Source organism: Pogoniulus pusillus, chromosome W, assembly GCF_015220805.1.
Source record: "Pogoniulus pusillus isolate bPogPus1 chromosome W, bPogPus1.pri, whole genome shotgun sequence".
In the NCBI taxonomy this organism is placed as follows: Eukaryota; Metazoa; Chordata; class Aves; order Piciformes; family Lybiidae; genus Pogoniulus; species Pogoniulus pusillus.
Window position 1 is genome coordinate 6,019,424 of NC_087308.1, and position 17,992 is coordinate 6,037,415.

At 47.4% G+C, this 17,992-nt stretch overlaps 1 protein-coding gene across 1 annotated transcript in view; it reads right to left on the reverse strand.

Annotated features, from left to right (window-relative positions):
- Positions 1 to 377: 377 nt before the first annotated feature.
- LOC135192842 (RNA-binding E3 ubiquitin-protein ligase MEX3C-like) overlaps positions 378 to 17,992 on the reverse strand; it is a 62,650-nt gene continuing 45,035 nt past the window's right edge. The window contains 1 exon segment of the mRNA XM_064176225.1: positions 378 to 1,603. Within this exon segment, the coding sequence (XP_064032295.1) occupies positions 378 to 1,603 (1,226 nt within the window).

The window sequence follows — 17,992 nt, forward strand, 5'->3', positions numbered from 1 at the left end:
ACAAACCCTTCCAGGGCAAGAGCAGGCAACAAGGCTGAAGTGCAGCCAGGGCACAGAAGTTGAACACTTCACAGAGATCCTTTAAAACAACTTGTAAAGTTTGTTGCTTGTTGGTATTTTTCCTTGTTGTGTCATAAATGAAAACTTCTCCCGCTGTGCCATGACATGGTAGCAGATGCAGTTCTGCTGAAGATTCCATCCACTTACACCGGACCAGACAGAGGCCATCTTGGTTTAGCACTATCATAGCAACCTAATCCCAAGAAAGCACAACAGTCAAGAATTCATTAGGAAGTTTACTAGAGGGTATTGTTACATCCCCTCCATGCCCTTAAGAGTTTTAAAAACTCTATTATATAATAAAATCATATATATGTTTAAGAGTGAATTTGGATCACCTGAGTAACAGCTATCTGGCAAATGGGACATGCTGGTATTTCTTTCTCACAGATTTTGTTGGCACACTCCATGCAGAAGAGATTGTGGCCACAGGGAACCAGAGCAGTGATTACTTCACTCTCAAAGCAGATGACACAGTCATGCTTCTGCCTCAACTCCGAGGGGGAGCTGGAGGTCGAGCCACCATTGGAAGAGGAATAGCTGTTGGTACCATTGGATAAAGCAGGGATGTAGATGGGAAGGCCAGCTTGGTGGGCAGTGCTAGATGGGTCGCTTCTCACTCTCCTGGCCAGTGAATGATCCAGGTTTTCCAGAAAAGTGGGTGACACACAAGGAGTAGATGCTTGGCTCCATTGGTGCTGAGGCTTGGCTTTACTAACAGGGTCACTATTGAAGCCAGAGAGGGGGTTTACAGGTTCAAAAGGGGTCCAAATGGTTTGGGAAGGCATTGGCAAGGAGTCATATGTGACAGAGTCAGCCACAATGTCATCTGTGCTCACTGAAGGCAACATTTCTCCAAACCAAAAGTTGCCTGTGCTGAATGGGCTTGTTGGGCTGAAGTCAGTCAATCTATTGCTTCCAAAACAGGAATCCGTAGAGCCACTTCCCAAGGAGCTGGAGCTGTCATTCTGATAACTGGAAATCATTCTGGTGTGGTTAGGAGGGACAGGATTAGAAGCAAGCCAGGCAGAGCTGAGAATGCCTCCTTCAAAGCTGACATCTGTCCTGTTCTAATGGAAGTCGTTCTCCTCATTGAGCTCAATGTAGTTCCCAGTGCGCATGGCTAAGTGCATCTCAATCTCCTCACATGCACGGTCAATGTTTTCAGGCATTCCCGGCACTTCAAAGACTGGCTCCTTGTCCCTGCTGGGAGTGACTATGTAGGTATGGGTCTGCTGCTGAATTCTTTTGACAATAGCTCCTTTTGGTCCCACCACAAGCCCAACTACACAGTAAGGCACCCTGACTTGGACTGTTGTTTGCCCTGGCAGGTTAGGGGTACACGACAAACCTCCCAGGGCAGAACTGTTCCTGTTGCGTGATGCTCTGATCATGGAGAAGTGTTCAGCAGCTGAGAGAATTTCCCTTTTGGCCATGGCTACGTCCTCTTTCCATCCAGTAATGACAAATATGGGCTCTTCTCCACGTATAGGGGTCTTAATGTAAGTATTTGTCTTGGCCCTTAGTGCTTTTATTTTGCAACCTGTTTAAAGGAAACACAGGCAAATTTAGCAAGACACCTGAGTTTAGGAAGCCACAGGAAAAAGCATCTATTTTAAGCTGATTGAGAGCTCCCAGAACCCATTGGGTGAAACCAGAAGCAGCTGATTTATCCCTGTGAGCCACATTAGAGAAAGCAGTAACAAATTCTACCTATTATTTTCCAAACAGACCTCTGATACAGACAACCACAAGCATTTTTAAGCAACATTTCTTGGACTGTCTTAGCCCATCAACCCCTCATTTGCTATTAGACAGTGAGAAAAGCATGGATGCCTTTTTCTGACAGACACAGTCATGGTTATCCCAGAAACACTGCTGGGCTTTTTTTTTTTTTTGCATACTTCAGTTATTTTTATGTAAAGAAGCAAAGGCTCATACACATAACTGTACTGATACAGCAACCTGTTGCTGACAGGTGTGATCTAAGATCAAATGAAACACAAGTGAGAGAAGGATCTGTGTAGGCTTATGGATAAAATTAATTGATTTGCTGAGAACTGTCCATTTGATTCCTGTTATCGCAAGGTTTAAATAATGCTTATCTCCCTCCCTTCAGAAATAACCAGATCAACCCATGTATATCTCACGTCACAAATCTGGAGATCTGGGGTGAGATGTCAAAAAAAGATGACAGGGAGGTTAGAGGAAAAAGGGGTTAGGTGGATTAGAGAGTTATATGCAGAATCAGCCACAGAGAGCAGACCGCCAGAAAGATGGCACAGTCCAAAGTGACAGTTGAGCAGTGTGTGTGTGTGAAGTGCCCATCTTATCTACATATAAGTTGCTAGGTCTTGTAGAAAAAAAATCAGAGAGGCAAAAGCCTATTTAGAACTTAGGCCAGCCACAGCTGTTAAGGAGAATAAAAAATGTTTCTATAAATATATGAATGGCAAGAGAAGGGCCAAGGACAACCTCCAGTCCTTATTAGATAGAGAAGGGAATCATAGAATAGAATCATAGAATCAACCAGGTTGGAAGAGACCTCCAAGATCATCCAGTCCAACCTATCACCCAACCCTATCTAATAAACTAGATCATGGCACGAAGTGCCTCATCCAGTCTTTTCTTGAAGACCCCCAGGGACGGTGCCTCCACCACCTCCCTGGGCAGCCCATTCCAATGGGAAATCACTCTCTCTGTGAAGAACTTCTTCCCAATATCCAGCCTATACCTACCCTGGCACAACTTGAGACTGTGTCCCCTTGTTCTATTGCTGGTTACCTGGGAGAAGAGGCCACCCCCCACCTGGCTACAATGCCCCTTCAGGTAGTTGTAGACAGTAATAAGATCACCCCTGAGCCTCCTCTTCTCCAGGCTAAACAACTCCAGATCCTCATAGGGTTTGTGTTCCAGGCCTTTCACCAGCTTTGCCGCCCTTCTCTGCACACGCTTGTGATGGTTTGGGCTCTTACCCGCCCCCCCACACTTTTGAATTTGCCCCAGCTAACTCAGACGGCCTCTGGGAATATAAATGAAGCTATTTATTTTACAGCAGCAAATATACAAGCAGCTATTTACAATATATACAGTTATATACAGAAAAATACAAAGGAGCAAGGTTAGTGGGAGCAAGGTTAATTACATGTGACTAGGTCTGAAGGCAAAGGCAGAATGAAAAGACAAAATGGAGAATGTTTTACTTCTTCTTCCCAGAACTCTCAGCGTGACTGTGAGCGAAGAGACACAATTGTTTTTCATTTCACTGCCCATTATCGAGTTCTTTCACCAAAACATTCTAGCTTGCTTCAAACTAGCACAATCCACCCCTTGTCTACTTCACTCAGAGTATCGCTGAGAATTATCTGATCTAATTCTAAACCAATATTTACACTAAAACAATATATACAAGTTCAGTTCACACTTCAATCAGATGTAGGTGATTCAAAAGCTCAGAACAGGGACTCCCAGGTGACGTTGGGTTCGCGCACATGTACTGTAGATTTCTCTCAGTGTTGGACGCCGATGGTTCCTAGAACAGAAAACTCCTAACAGCTTGTATTATACACTCTGAATTTAAACTCTCTCAGCTAAGGTTAGATTTCTCTGTGGTATACACTGGATTTCACCATTCTCCTGCATTATTCAGAAGGTATGACCATGACCTTCAGCAGAAACCACCCCCCGGACAGGTTTCCCTTCACCCAAAGGAGAAAATACCCAAACAGTTTTCCCTAACAGATTCTTTTCACGTACAACAGGAACTTTATCACCGTCTACTGTTTGGACCAAATCTGATTGTTCAGGTCCTTCTCTATTTACTGAACCTCTACTATTTACCAACCAGGTAGCTTGTGCTAAATGTTTGTCCCAGTTTTTCAGAGTTCCACCCCCCATGGCTTTTAGGGTGGTTTTCAGCAAACCGTTGTAACGCTCAATCTTCCCTGAAGCTGGTGCATAGTAGGGTGTGTGATAAATCCATTCAATACCATGCTCTTTGGCCCAGTTTTTCACAAGATTATGTTTAAAATGAGTGTCATTGTCTGACTCGATTCTCTCTGGAGTTCCATGTCTCCACATGATCTGTCTCTCCAAAACCAAGAATGGTGTTGCGTGCAGTTGCATGTGGAACTGGATAGGTTTGTAACCATCCAGTGCTGGCCTCTACCATCGTCAGCACATATTGCTTGCCAGATCGAGATCGAGGTAAAGTGATATAGTCAATCTGCCAGGCTTCACCATACTTGTACTTTGACCATCTCTCACCATACCATAAGGGCTTGATTCGCTTAGCTTGCTTAATAGCAGCAGAAATGTCACAGTAATAGATGACTTGGGTGATAGCGTCCATGGACAAGTCAATTGACCTATCGTGAGCCCATCAGTATGTTCCATCTCTGCCTTGATGTCCAGATGAGTCATGAGCCCACCGAGCTAGAAACAGTTCACCTCGGTGTTTCCAATCTAGGTCGATGTCAAGATCAGAGTTCGTATCAACTTGAGCAATCTTAGCAGCTTGGTCTGCCTTCTGGTTATGTTTATGTTCCTCTGTGGGAAGCTTCCTCCTGCAGCGGAGCATGAAAGGTAAACATCAGACCCTGTGATGAGAAGTGTCCTTGGAGCCTTGAGGCTCCCAGGGGCCTGAGCCTGTGACTATGAGCAACCCACGCACAGCTGTCAGGGGGTGGAATCTGCCCGCCTCTGAGGTGGGCACGGCCCAGGGGGCTGACTCTGACCACCCCCCCTGGGTGGGATCCTTAAGGTGTTTACTGTAAGTTAACCTATCTCTGCCTTACACTTAACCTGGAGCCAATCTGTACCCTCCACTTGTACCAATCTTGAACTAAGTCAGTTGTCTACACCCCCTTTGGGGGCTATAAAGGTCGCTGTATCGCCCTAATAAATTGCACTGCTGCGCAGAAGCCACAGAGTCGACTCTCAGTGCCCCGATCTCTCGCCGCACCGGTCTCCGACCTCCAACATTCCTCAGTAGCTCTGCTCTTAGGCATGTGTGCATCTACGTGCCGCACCTTCACTGGAGTTCTCCCCAGCCGTGCATCAATGTCCTGCCATAGATCAGCACACCAAATAGGCTTTCCTTTCCTCTGCCAACCATGCTTCTTCCAGTCCTTTAGCCAACCCCTTAGAGCATTGGCTACCATCCACGAGTCGGTGTAGAGGTAAAGGATAGGCCAATTCTCACGTTCAGCCACATCAAGAGCAAGTTGAACAGCTTTTACTTCAGCGAACTGACTGGATTCTCCTTCACCATCTCTCGCTTCGGTAACTCTCCTGGTTGGACTCCAAACCGCTGACTTCCATATTCGCTTGTTCCCAACAAGACGACAGGAACCATCTGTGAACAAAGCATAGTTCTTTTCCTGATCAGAGAGATCACCATAGGGAAGAGCTTCCTCAGCACGAGTTATTTTCTCCTCCGGAGGTTTGGAACAGTCTGTGCCTTCCGGCCAGTTGGTGATCACCTCCACCAGACCAGGTCGGTCAAGATTCCCCATTCGTGCTCGTTGGGTTATCAAAGCCATCCATTTAGACCAGGTTGCATCTGTGGCATGATGTGGTGCTGAAACTTTGCCCTTGAACATCCAGTTAAGAACTGGCATTCTAGGAGCTAAAAGCAATTGTGACTCAGTTCCAATCACTTCAGAAGCTGATTTCACTCCTTCATAGGCTGCTAGAATCTCTTTCTCTGTTGCGGTATAATTTGTTTCTGAACCTCTGTAACAATGTCCCCAGAAACCAAGTGGACGACCACGTGTCTCATTTTGAGCGCTCTGCCAAAGACTCCAAGTTGGACCATTGTCACTGGCAGCTGTGTACAGAATGTTCTTAATGTCCGGACCAGATCTCACAGGTCCCAAGCCCACTGCATGGACTATTTCTCGTTTGATTTGATCAAAGGCCGCTTGTTGTTCAAGTCCCCACTCGAAATTGTTTCTCTTACGAGTCACATCATGCAGAGGTTTGACAATCTGACTGTGTCAAGGTCCGGAGGAGCAGAGAGTCCTGTCCGTGACGCCAAAAAATGTCAAGGTCCGGAGGAGCAGAGATTAACAGTATCTCTGTCCAGAGGAGCTAGACCAGTTCTTATGGATTCCGTGTTGTGAAATTAAGGTGCAAACGAGACCAGATATCACCATGAAACTGTTTATTAAAGGATAAGGTTGGGCAAGACAGAGGGAGAGAGGGGAGAAGGGGGAGAGAGAAAGATAAAGAGATCGACGGAGAAGAGAAGAAGGAGCAGGGAAGGGAAAAGGGGCTGTGAGCATATTACCCTCAGTCGCAGATGAAGGAGTGAGAGAGAAACGGGTGCGTGGCCCAGGGATGATCTTCTGGGGAGTTTGTCAGAGGTTCTTCAGGCGGTGTGCAGCTCTGGTGGTCTGGTGATGGTCTGCCCTCGGTGGTCCGGTGGTCCGATGGGAATGCCACACTCTGTCTGCTGGTGATGCCACGCGGGTGGTGCGGTGGGAATACCACTGGTGGGGATACCACACACTTTGGCAGGCATTTCTCCTGCCTTTTTATACAGTTTTCTGCTCAGTGTCCAGCTGCAGCCCCCCCAGGGCATCTTCCTGTGCATTCTCACACATTTGCAGGGGTCCGGCGTCGCCGGGGGGAGGGCCTCCGCCCTCTCTTGGCTACACCTGTCCACACCCTGCGTACACATCCCTTGGGGGCAGCTGAGATAAGATGGAGGCTTCCTGGGCAGTCCAGCCAGGGTGAGGTCTAGGAGTTTCAAAGTTATTGTCTGTTGATTTGCATCTCTGAGCTTTTGGGCCAAGCACCCAGTCTGAGTCCCAGAAGTAACAAGATTAAGGAGAGATGATACAATCTTTGTTGATTAAGGAGGGACGATGCAATCTTTATCTTTGTTGATTAACAAGAGAGAGGATCAGACTCTCACAGACTGAAACCAGGAATGTGTAGTCTCCAAAATCCCACCACACCAAGAAAAGAAAGTGTGTCCTTCTTACTGGTGGGAACTGCCATGGTAGAGACTTTGTTAATCACATCCTGAGGAATGTAACGGCGACCATCCTGCCACCGCACTCCCAGAAACTGAATTTCCTTGGCAGGTCCTTTGACCTTGTCTCTCTTAAAGGCAAAACCTGCTTGCAACAGAATGTCAATGATTTTGTTACCTTTCTCGAAGACTTCCTCAGCAGTTTGGCCCCACACAATGATGTCGTCGATGTACTGGATGTGCTCTGGAGCTTTACCTTTCTCCAGTGCATTGTGGATGACTGAATGACAGATGGTTGAGCTGTGTTTTCACCCCTGAGGCAAACGGTTGAACTGGTACTGGATTACTCTCCAGGTGAATGCAAACTGAGGCCTGCACTCCTTTGCTATGGCAATAGAGAAGAAATCATTAGCAATGTCTACGGTTGCATACCATTTAGCCTCCTTCGATTCCAGCTCATACTGCAGCTCCAGCATGTCCGGCACAGCTGCACTCATGGGTGGTGTCACCTCGTTGAGGGCACGAAAGTCCACTGTGAGTCTCCAGTCACCATTTGCTTTGCACACGGGCCAGATGGGACTGTTGAAAGGTGAATGAGCTTTCTCGATGACAGCCTGACTCTCCAGTTGACAAATCAGCTGATGAATGGACAAAAAAGAGTCACGGTTAGTTCTGTACTGCTTGTGATGAACAGTTTGACTAGCAATTGGCACTTCCAGATCCTCAATGTCATGATGTCCCACAACTGGAGATTCATCAGAAAGTTCAGGTCTAATAGACAATTTCAATTTATCCTCCTCAATCTCTACAGATGCTATTCCAGAAGCCCATTTGTGATCCTTAGGATCTTTGAAACGACCTTGTCTCAAAAAGTCAATTCCCAAAATGCAAGGCGCATCAGGACCAGTTACAATAGTATGTGTCTTCCACTCTTTACCAGTTAAACTGATCTCAGCCTGTATCTTAGTTAACTCTTGAGATCCACCAGTGATTCCAAAAATAGATATGCACTCTGTCCCTCTACAATTTGATGGCAACAAAGTACACTGAGCACCTGTGTCAACTAAAGCCCTGTATTTCCGAACTTTTGAACTGCCGGGCCACCTAATGAATACATTCCAATAGATTCGGTTCTCTACACTATCCCTTTCCTCCTCCTGGCTGGAGGCAGGGCACCCCTAATGATGAACATGGCATGTAGGGTGTATACAGTGATTGGTATTGTTAGAGGAATTGCAACTGTTGGAACAATTGCAGTTACTCAGTATCACAGTATCACAGTATCACCAAGGTTGGAAGAGACCTCACAGATCATCAAGTCCAACCCTTTACCACAGTGCCCAAGGCTAGACCATGGCACCAAGTGCCACATCCAACCTTGCCTTGAACTGCCTCAGGGACGACGACTCCACCACCTCCCCAGGCAGCCCATTCCAGTGCCCAATGACTCTCTCAGTGAAGAACTTTCTCCTCACCTCGAGCCGAAATTTCCCCTGGCGCAGCCTGAGGCTGTGTCCCCTTGTTCTGGAGCTGGCCACCTGAGAGAAGAGAGCAACCTCCTCCTGGCCACAACCACCCTTCAGGTAGTTGTAGACAGCAATAAGGTCACCCCTGAGCCTCCTCTTCTCCAGGCTAAACAACCCCAGCTCCCTCAGCCTCTCCTCGTAGGGCTTGTGCTCGAGGTCTCTCACCAGCCTCGTCGCCCTTCTCTGGACACGCTCAAGCATTTCGATGTCCCTCCTAAACTGGGGGGCCCAGAACTGAACGCAGTACTCGAGGTGTGGTCTGACCAGTGCAGAGTACAGGGGCAGAATGACCTCCCTGCTCCTGCTGACCACACCATTCCTGATGCAGGCCAGGATGCCACTGGCCCTCTTGGCCACCTGGGCACACTGCTGGCTCATGTTCAGGCGGGTATCAATCAGTACCCCCAGATCCCTCTCTGTCTGGCTGCTCTCCAGCCACTCCGACCCCAGCCTGTATCTCTGCATGGGGTTGTTGTGGCCAAAGTGCAGCACCCTGCACTTTGAGCTATTGAACCCCATCCCATTGGCCTCTGCCCATCTGTCCAGGCTGTCAAGGTCCCGCTGCAGAGCCCTTCTGCCCTCCAGCTCAGTCACTTCTGCCCCCAGCTTAGTGTCATCTGCAAACTTGCTCTCAGGAGCTGAAGAAGTGACAGCTACTTTCCTGGCATTGCTGCCTCTGTTTCTGCCACTCTGCAAATCCCTGACTCTCTTTGAAAGAGCTGAAGTAAGTTTACCATCCCACTTGTTCATGTTCTCCCCGTATGTGTCACGCAGAAGTATCCACAGTGACGCACGTGATTGCTGCTGTCTGGGTGGAATTTGTCTCCTCCTGGGCTGGAATTGCCTTGCAGGAGGTGGGCGTCTGTTCCTGATGGCAGGAACATGCACCCATTCAGATGATGCAGGAATGGTATCCTTTACCAGATTGGAAATTGAGGTTTTAAGATCCTCATTCAGTTCTTTCATGGTATCTTTAATATCTGTGGCCATAGTTTGTATGGCAGAGACTAGGCTAGAATGTGACAAGCTGTCCTTTATCTGCCTGAGCTGATCAGTGAATTCACCAACAGTGAAAGACCTTCCATTATCACTCCTTGCTAGAAACTTGCTGGCCAAGATGTTAGCATAGGATGAAGGAGCAAGCTTAATCAGCTTCTTCATGAGACCTGTTCCCAAAGGAATATCGTCAGGCTCATGAGTGCCATGATCTCCATAAAGCACTTCCTTCACAGCAAACTCCTTCAGAAGCTTAATTCCCTGCTCAATGGTGTTCCACTTCTTGGCAGCCCATGGCAAATCATCTCGGGAAGGATATCTCATAGCCACAGCCAACAGGAGGCGTGTCCACAAGCTAACCCTACCAAGAGGACTTGCTAGGTGTTTGTCTACTCCACTCTCCTTAGTGAGTGGTCCCAGCTGCTTGGCAGACTTGTCTCCTACCTGCAGAGCATTAGCACCAATGCCACGGCATCTCACTAGCCAGCTTAGGATTGGCTCACCTGATTCCCTTGAGTATTCCTTTCTAACTTCCCTGACTTCTCTGAGTGGATCATTGGAGTCCTGGATATCATCTTCCTCCTCTTCCTCCTGTTGATCGGGTTGTCCCTGGCCTAACAGAACCTTCCTCATAGCACTCTTAAACTCATTGGAACCATCCTCTCTCTTGGCAGCCAACCTCACAACGCTCTTCTCATTTGAGTATTGGTGTCTCAGCACGTTTGCGAGGTCTTGCAGACTAACTACCTCCTCTTCCTCCTCTTGCTGATCACCAGAGGTCCCCTCTCTTACATCCTCCTGTGAACCACATTTTGTCTTAGCTTTTGCCTTAGCAGGTGCCATAAGGGCCTGAGTAGCAACAGACTTTGACGGGTCTGCTGGAGTGTTTGAATTATTTTGGGTCTGACTTGGAGCTTGTGAGTTCAAATCTGCCTGAGATTTAACAGGGCTCTGATTCTGGTCTGCTGGCTGGGGAATCAAATTGGCTGAGCTGGTGTCATTAGGATTTGGACTGACTGGGCTAGTGTTACCAGCATTAGTGGGATTATTTGCCTGTCCTCCTGGGATGCCTGCCGATCCTGATGTGTTATCATTGTTGCTAGGAACATTCTGATTTTGGGTACCTGCCTGTGCTCCTGGGACTCCTGCCAAACTCTGCCCGTTGTTTTTGTTATCCTTATTATTGTTTACATTACCTCCAGAAACATTGGCAGAATTCCCAGAACCTACAGAGGAGGGTGGAGAGGCTGGCAGGGGGGAAGCAGATAACTGTGTTCCCTTCTTTTGCTGTGAAAGGGACTGCTTTTGAGACACAGAATTTTTCCTAGTTCTTACAGAAGCTGGTTTTGAATTTTTCACACATAATACCAAAATTAATATGAAAATTAAAATCATAAGAGCCATGATAATGCACAGCAATCCCGCCACGGTTTCTTTTCTGTAAAAATCCTTGCATGGACTTGGCATTTCAGTTTGGGGCTGGATGACCCTCATGAGAGCAGTAGATAAAGCAGAACCTCGATTGATTGTAACATTATTGACAAGAGCTCCTGTAATATTACTGCTAAGGTGTTCAGAGACATTAAAACAAGCATAACCAAGGATAAAATCACCCCAGCTCCAGAACATGCTTGAAACTTTGGCTTTAGCCTTCTTATAAACTAAATCAATAAAATAAGCAACAATTTGAGCCTTTATCCAACTAAATGCCAAGAAAACAAAACCAGACCAGAATAATGCCGCACACAATTACAATAGCTGCCTTATTAGCTCCATTTTAATTCCCAGAGTCCATGAACAGTCACTCAAGTAAATTTAGCCCCACGTTGGAAAGCCAATTAAAAATGTGATGGTTAGGGCTCTTACCCGCCCCCCCACACTTTTGAATTTGCCCCAGCTAACTCAGACGGCCTCTGGGAATATAAATGAAGCTATTTATTTTACAGCAGCAAATATACAAGCAGCTATTCACAGTATATACAGTTATATACAGAAATATACAAAGGATAAACAATACAAAAGCACAACTCCCCTCCCAGAAACCTGAGTCCCCAGGAGGGGCTCTCAAACCACCCCAACACCTCCCCCAGCCCTCTCAACCTTACCCCAGTTCTCAGGAAGAAGAGAGGTGCAGCCGAGAGGTGCAGCCAAGAGGTTAGGGAGCAAGGTTAGTGGGAGCAAGGTTAATGAGATGTGACTAGGTCTGAAGGCAAAGGCAGAATGAAAAGACAAAATGGAGAATGTTTTACTTCTTCTTCCCAGAGTTCTCAGCGTGACTGTGAGCAAAGAGAAACAATTGTTTTTCATTTCACTGCCCGTTATCTAGTTCTTTTACCGAAACATTCTAGCTTGCTTCAAACTAGCTGTGCTAGTTTGAAGCAAGCTAGAATGTTTCGGTAAAAGAACTAGATAACGGGCAGTGAAATGAAAACAATTGATGTCTCCTTCTCTCACAGTCACGCTGAGAACTCTGGGAAGAAGAAAGACTCTTTCTCCATTTTGTCTCTCACTCTTGCTTTTGCCTTAGACCGAGACACATCTCATTAACCCTGCTCCTACTAACCTTGCTCCCTAACCTCTTGGCTGCACCTCTTTTCTTCCTGAGAACTGGGGTAAGGTTGAGAGGGCCGGGGGAGGTGTTGGGGTGGTTTGAGAGCCCCTCCTGGGGACTCAGGTTTCTGGGAGGGGAGTTGTGCTTTTGTATTGTTTATCCTTTGTATATTTCTGTATATAATTGTATATAACTGTATATATTGTAAATAGCTGCTTGTAAATTCTGCTAGCTGTAAATAAATTGCTTCATCTATATTCCCAGGGTCCGTCTGAGTTAGCTGGGGCAAATACAAAGTGTGGGAGGGGCGGGGTAACCCCCAAACCATCACACTAGCACAGATGAGGAAAAGGCAGAGGTGCTTAACACCTTCTTTGCCTCAATCTTCAATAGTGGGACAGGTTGTCTCCAGGACAACTGGACTCCTGAGGTGGCAGATGAAGTCAGGGACCAGTATAGACCCCCTCTAACCCATGAGGAAGAAGTAAGGGACCTGCTGAGCCACTTGGATCCTCACAAGTCCATGGGACCGGATGGGATCCATCCTCGGGTGCTGAGAGAGCTGGCTGATGAGCTGGCCAAGCCACTCTCCGTCATTTATCAACAGGCCTGACACACTGGAGAGAGCCCCAAACACTGGAAGCTGGCCAATGTGATACCCATCCACAAGAAGGGTCTTAAGGAGAAACCAGAAAACTACAGACCTGTCAGCCTGACCTCAGTGCCAGGCAAGGTCATGGAACAGGACATCTTGAGTGCCATCACATAGCACCTACACTCTAGCTAGCTTCAAACTAGCACAGATAGCCAAGGGATCAGGCCCAGCCAGCATGGGTTTAGGAAGGGCAGGTCCTGTCTCACCAACCTGATCTCCTTTTATGATCAGATTACCTGCCTGGTGAATGTGGGGAAGGCTGTGGATGTAGTCTACCTGGACTTCAGCAAAGCCTTTGATACCGTCTGCCACAAGAAGCTCCTAGCCAAGCTGGCAGCTCATGGCTTGGACAGATTCACTCTGTGCTGGGTCAAGAACTGGCTGGATGGCAGAGCCCAGAGAGTGGTGGTGAATAGTGCCCCATCCCGTTGGCAGCCAGTCACTAGTGGTGTTCCCCAAGGATCAGTGCTGGGCCCAGTCCTGTTCAATATCTTTCTTAAGGTTCTGGACAAGGGGATTAAGTCCAGCATCAGTAAGTTTGCAGATGACACCAAGCTAGGAACAGGTGTTGATCTGTTGGAGGGTAGGAGAGCCCTGCAGAGGGACCTAGACATGCTGGATGGGTGGGTAGGGGCCAATGGGATGACATTAACCCCAAGTGCAGGGTTCTGCCCTTTGGCCACAACAACCGCAAGCAGTGCTACAGGCTGGGGACAGAGTGACTGGAGAGCAGCCAGGCAGAAAGGGACCTGGGGGTACTGATAGATAGTAGGCTGAAGATGAGGCAGCAGTGTGCCCAGGTGGCCAAGAGAGCCAATGGCATCCTGGCCTGCATCAGGAACAGTGTGGCCAGGAGGACAAGGGAGGTTATTCTTCCCCTGTACTCAACACTGGTCAGGTCACACCTTGAGTACTGTGTCCAGTTCTGGGCCCCTAATTTCAAGAGAGATGTTGAGGTGCTGGAGCGTTGTGATAGTTTGAAGCAAGCTGGGATGTTTTGGTAAAAGAACTAGATAATGGGCAGTGAAATGAAAAACAATTGTGTCTCCTTCTCTCACAGTCACGCTGAGAACTCTGGGAAGAAGAAGTAAAACATTCTCCATTTTGTCTTTTCATTCTGCCTTTGCCTTCAGACCTAGTCACATCTCATTAACCTTGCTCCCACTGACCTCGCTCCCTAACCTCTTGGCTGCACCTCTCTTCTTCCTGAGAACTGGGGTAAGGTTGAGAGGGCAAGGGGAGGTGTTGGGGTGGTTTGAGAACCTCTCCTGGGGACTCAGGTTTCTGGGAGGGGAGTTGTGCTTCTGTATTGTTTATCCTTTGTATATTTCTGTATATAACTGTATATACTGTGAATAGCTGCTTGTATATTTGCTGCTGTAAAATAAATAGCTTCATTTATATTCTCAGAGGCCGTCTGAGTTAGCTGGGGCAAATTCAAAAGTGTGGGGGGGCGGGTAAGAGCCCAAACCATCACAAGCGTGTGCAGAGAAGGGCGACGAAGCTGGTGAAAGGCCTGGAACACAAACCCTATGAGGATCTGGAGTTGTTTAGCCTGGAGAAGACAAGGCTCAGAGGTGACCTTGTTGCTGTCTACAACTACCTGAAGGTCCATTGTAGCCAGGTGGGGGGTGGCCTCTTCTCCCAGACAACCAGCAATAGAACAAGGGGACAGAGTCTCAAGTTGTGCTGGGGTAGGTATAGGCTGGATGTTAGGAGCAAGTTCTTCACAGAGAGAGTGATTTCCCATTGGAATGGGTTGCCCGGGGAGGTGGTGGAGGCACCATCCCTGGAGGTCTTCAAGAAAAGACTGGATAAGGCACTTAGTGCCATGATCTAGTTGACTGGATAGGGCTGGGTGATAGGTTGGACTGGATGATCTTGGAGGTCTTTTCCAACCTGGTTGATTCTATGATTCTAAGAGGAAGGGGGAAGGGGGTTTGGGCCAGGACCCCTTCTGGGGACTTTGATTGTTTCTGGGAGCGGTATTGTGTTTCTGTGTTACTTTTAATTTGTATATAACTGTATATATTTGTGTATATCTGCCCATATATTGTGCTAAGCTGTAAGTATAGCTTCATTCCTTAATTTCCAGCTATCTGAGTCTAGTCTGGGTGATTTTCTTAGGTGCGTGTTGGCGGGTAATACCCAAACTGTCACATAAGGAAAAATAGTTGGACTTGATGGCACTTAGAATCTTTTCCAACCAGAGTGATTCTGTGATTCTGTGTAATAGCAGCCTTTAATTTCCAGGACAGCTGAAGTGTAAGTTCATTATCTTCAACAGTTCATTGGAGGGCTCTCAGAGGTCCTACCTCTATCAGAACTCCCACAGGAGGGCTCCCAGAAAGGGAAGAAGTGAAGCAGGGGCAGATTTGAGTAAAGGAGGGAATGCAGAGCTGAGAGGTGAAGAAGTTGAGCATGAAGAGCAAGTACCTGCAGGAGAGAACAAGCCCAGAAACTTCAACCTCCCACAACAAGAAGTCAATGTTGCCTTAATTCCCCCCATCTATTAATTTCCGTTTATCCCTGGCAAGTAAATCTCCTTGCCTGCTCTACGTCCAATTTCTTACTCAGAAAAGATAGTGGGCTCAAGCCTTAAACCCATGAGGATCTCTAAAATGATGCCACTGAAGTTCTCAAGCCAATCAAGCCCTCTTTACTTGGAACATCTAAAACTGAAGTCAGCCTCCTGGGTATGCTAGTTTGAAGCTAGCTGATGAGAAGAATTAGATTATGGGCTGTGAAAAGGAAACAATGGTGATGTCTACTACACTCATAGACTTGCTAAGATGTATAAAAACAAGAACACAAACATGGATAACACAGATGCTGTGTGCCACTGGCTGCCTGCACTTTTCTCCCTAACCTACTGCTTGTGTAACTAGTCCTGCTTTCTAACCCCCCCCCAGCCAATCTTCCAAACTCACTTTGAACGTAACGCAAAGTCTGGGATAAGGTAGAGGGGTGGAAAGGAAGTGGAAGGGTGGTTGGGAGCCTCTCCTGGTGTCCTGGAGTCCTGTACCCCTAAATTCCTCTCCTGCCCGGACTCCGGGGGGAAAGGGGAAAAGCCGCCTGTTTTCCCCCCCCCTCGCCTGCCCTGCAGCCGTGAAGGGGAAGAGGAGTGCCCCGTGAAGGGGACGACGACTGCCCCGTGAGTTCCCGTGCTGGAGCCAGGCTGGGATTGGCCGTGCGCTTTCGCGCCTAAGGTGTGGTAACTCTGCCCTTTGTCTAGCGAAGGTTATAAATATTGGGGGTCTTCCCGCCTTTGGGGTTCCCGCTTTGGATTTTGCCCGTGTCTGGACGTATGTGTCTGCCTGAGCTCACTCCCCTGTGCCTGGACTGCAGAGAGACCAAGGATTCGCTTTCCTGTTGGGCACACCTTTGTGTGCCTAATGACCCTTAACGACCCTTAACGACTCCTGCAGCTGCTGGAGGAGGAAGACAGACCACACGAGTCAGCCTGAGTGAGTTATTTGGCTTAGCTTAATTTAGTAAGAAACCGCTATTAATTAATAGCTGAGTCCTTTTCCAACTTCTGACTTCCCAATATAGTCAGATTATTGATGGTATCCTTGTAGATTTAATTCTAATGCAACTGAACTTGTTTATTAAACTAAATTAATCTTTGTATATATAGTTGTGGGGGCAGGTTTTGAGAAAAATAAAAAAAAATCTATTTTTGATAAATTCTCGACTCGGCCACGTATTCCTGCCCTCCGCAACACCTGGGGACTCTGGCTCCTGGGAGGGCTGTTGTGTTTCTGTATTACTCTTTTTAACTTGTATATTTCTGTATATAGCAGTTCAAGGCAAGGTTGGATGTGGCACTTGGTGCCATGGTCTAGCCTTGGGCACTGTGGTAAAGGGTTGGACTTGATGATCTGTGAGGTCTCTTCCAACCTTGGTGATACTGTGATACTGTGATACTGTGATATCGTAAATGCTTGATTACATATTGTGCCAAGATGTAAATATTGAGCTTCATTCGAATTTACAGCTTGGCTGAGCCTAGTTCTTAAGTGTGGGAGGGTGGGTAACACCCAAACTGTCACACTGGTGTGTGGGAGAATTCTCCCGCAGCAGGACATGAGCTGTAAACATGAGAACTTGTGATGGGAGAATGTCCTTGAGCTGGAAGCTACAGTGAGCAACCCACACACACCTGCAGGGGGCTGGACCTGCCAGCCCCCTGGGGTGGGAACCACAGGTTGTTTTGGCACAGGGCCAGCAGGGAAAAGACCTTTAAGATTGAGCCTAACGGTAATTCATTACTACTAAACATCCTGAAGTGCGACATCTACATGCTTCTTGAACACCTCCCTGGGCAGCCTATTTGTGATAGTTTGAAGCAGGGTAGAATGTTTTGGTGAGAAGAACTAGATCATAGGTTGTGAAAGGAAAACAATGCTGATGTCTACTCCCCTCACAGTTTTGCTGAGATGTATGGGAACAAGAAAGTAAAACATTAGATAACACTCTCGCCATTTTTTGTCTTCACTCTCGGGCTGGGCTTTGACTGAGCTACATCTCCCTAACCTCACCTGCCACTCACCTTTGCTTCTTAACCTCTTGGCTGAACCTCTTTTCCTCCTTAGGACTGGGGTAAGGTTGAGAGGGGCAGGGGGAAGGTGCAGGGGTGGTTGAGAGCCCCTCCTGGGGACTCAGTTTTCTGGGAGGGGAGCTGTGCTTCTGTATTACTTTTACGTTGTATATTTCTGTATATAATTGTATATACTGTAAATAACTGCTTGTACATTGTGCTAGCTGTAAATAAATAGCTTCATTTATATTCCCAGAGCCAGCTGAGTCTTGCTGGGTACCTTCTAAAGTGTGGGAGGGCGGGATACACCTGACCACTCTTTCAGTAAAGATTTTTTTCCTAATATCCATTCTAATTCTCCCATTGAGCAATTTCAGGCCATTTCCTCTCATCCTATCACTAGTTACTTGGGAGAAGAGACCAACACCAGCCTCGCTGCAACCTCCTTTCAGGTAGTTGTAGAGAGCAATAAGGTCTCCGCTTAGCCTTCGCTTCTCTAGGCTAAACAACTCCAGTTCCCTCAGCCGCTCTTCATATGACATATCCTTCTACCCCCTTGCCAGCCTCATTGATCTTCTCTGGACACCCTCCAGGACCTCTTATACTGTGGCACCCAGAATTAAACACAGTACTCAAGCTCTGATCACACCAGGGCTGAGTACAGGGGCATGATCACTCC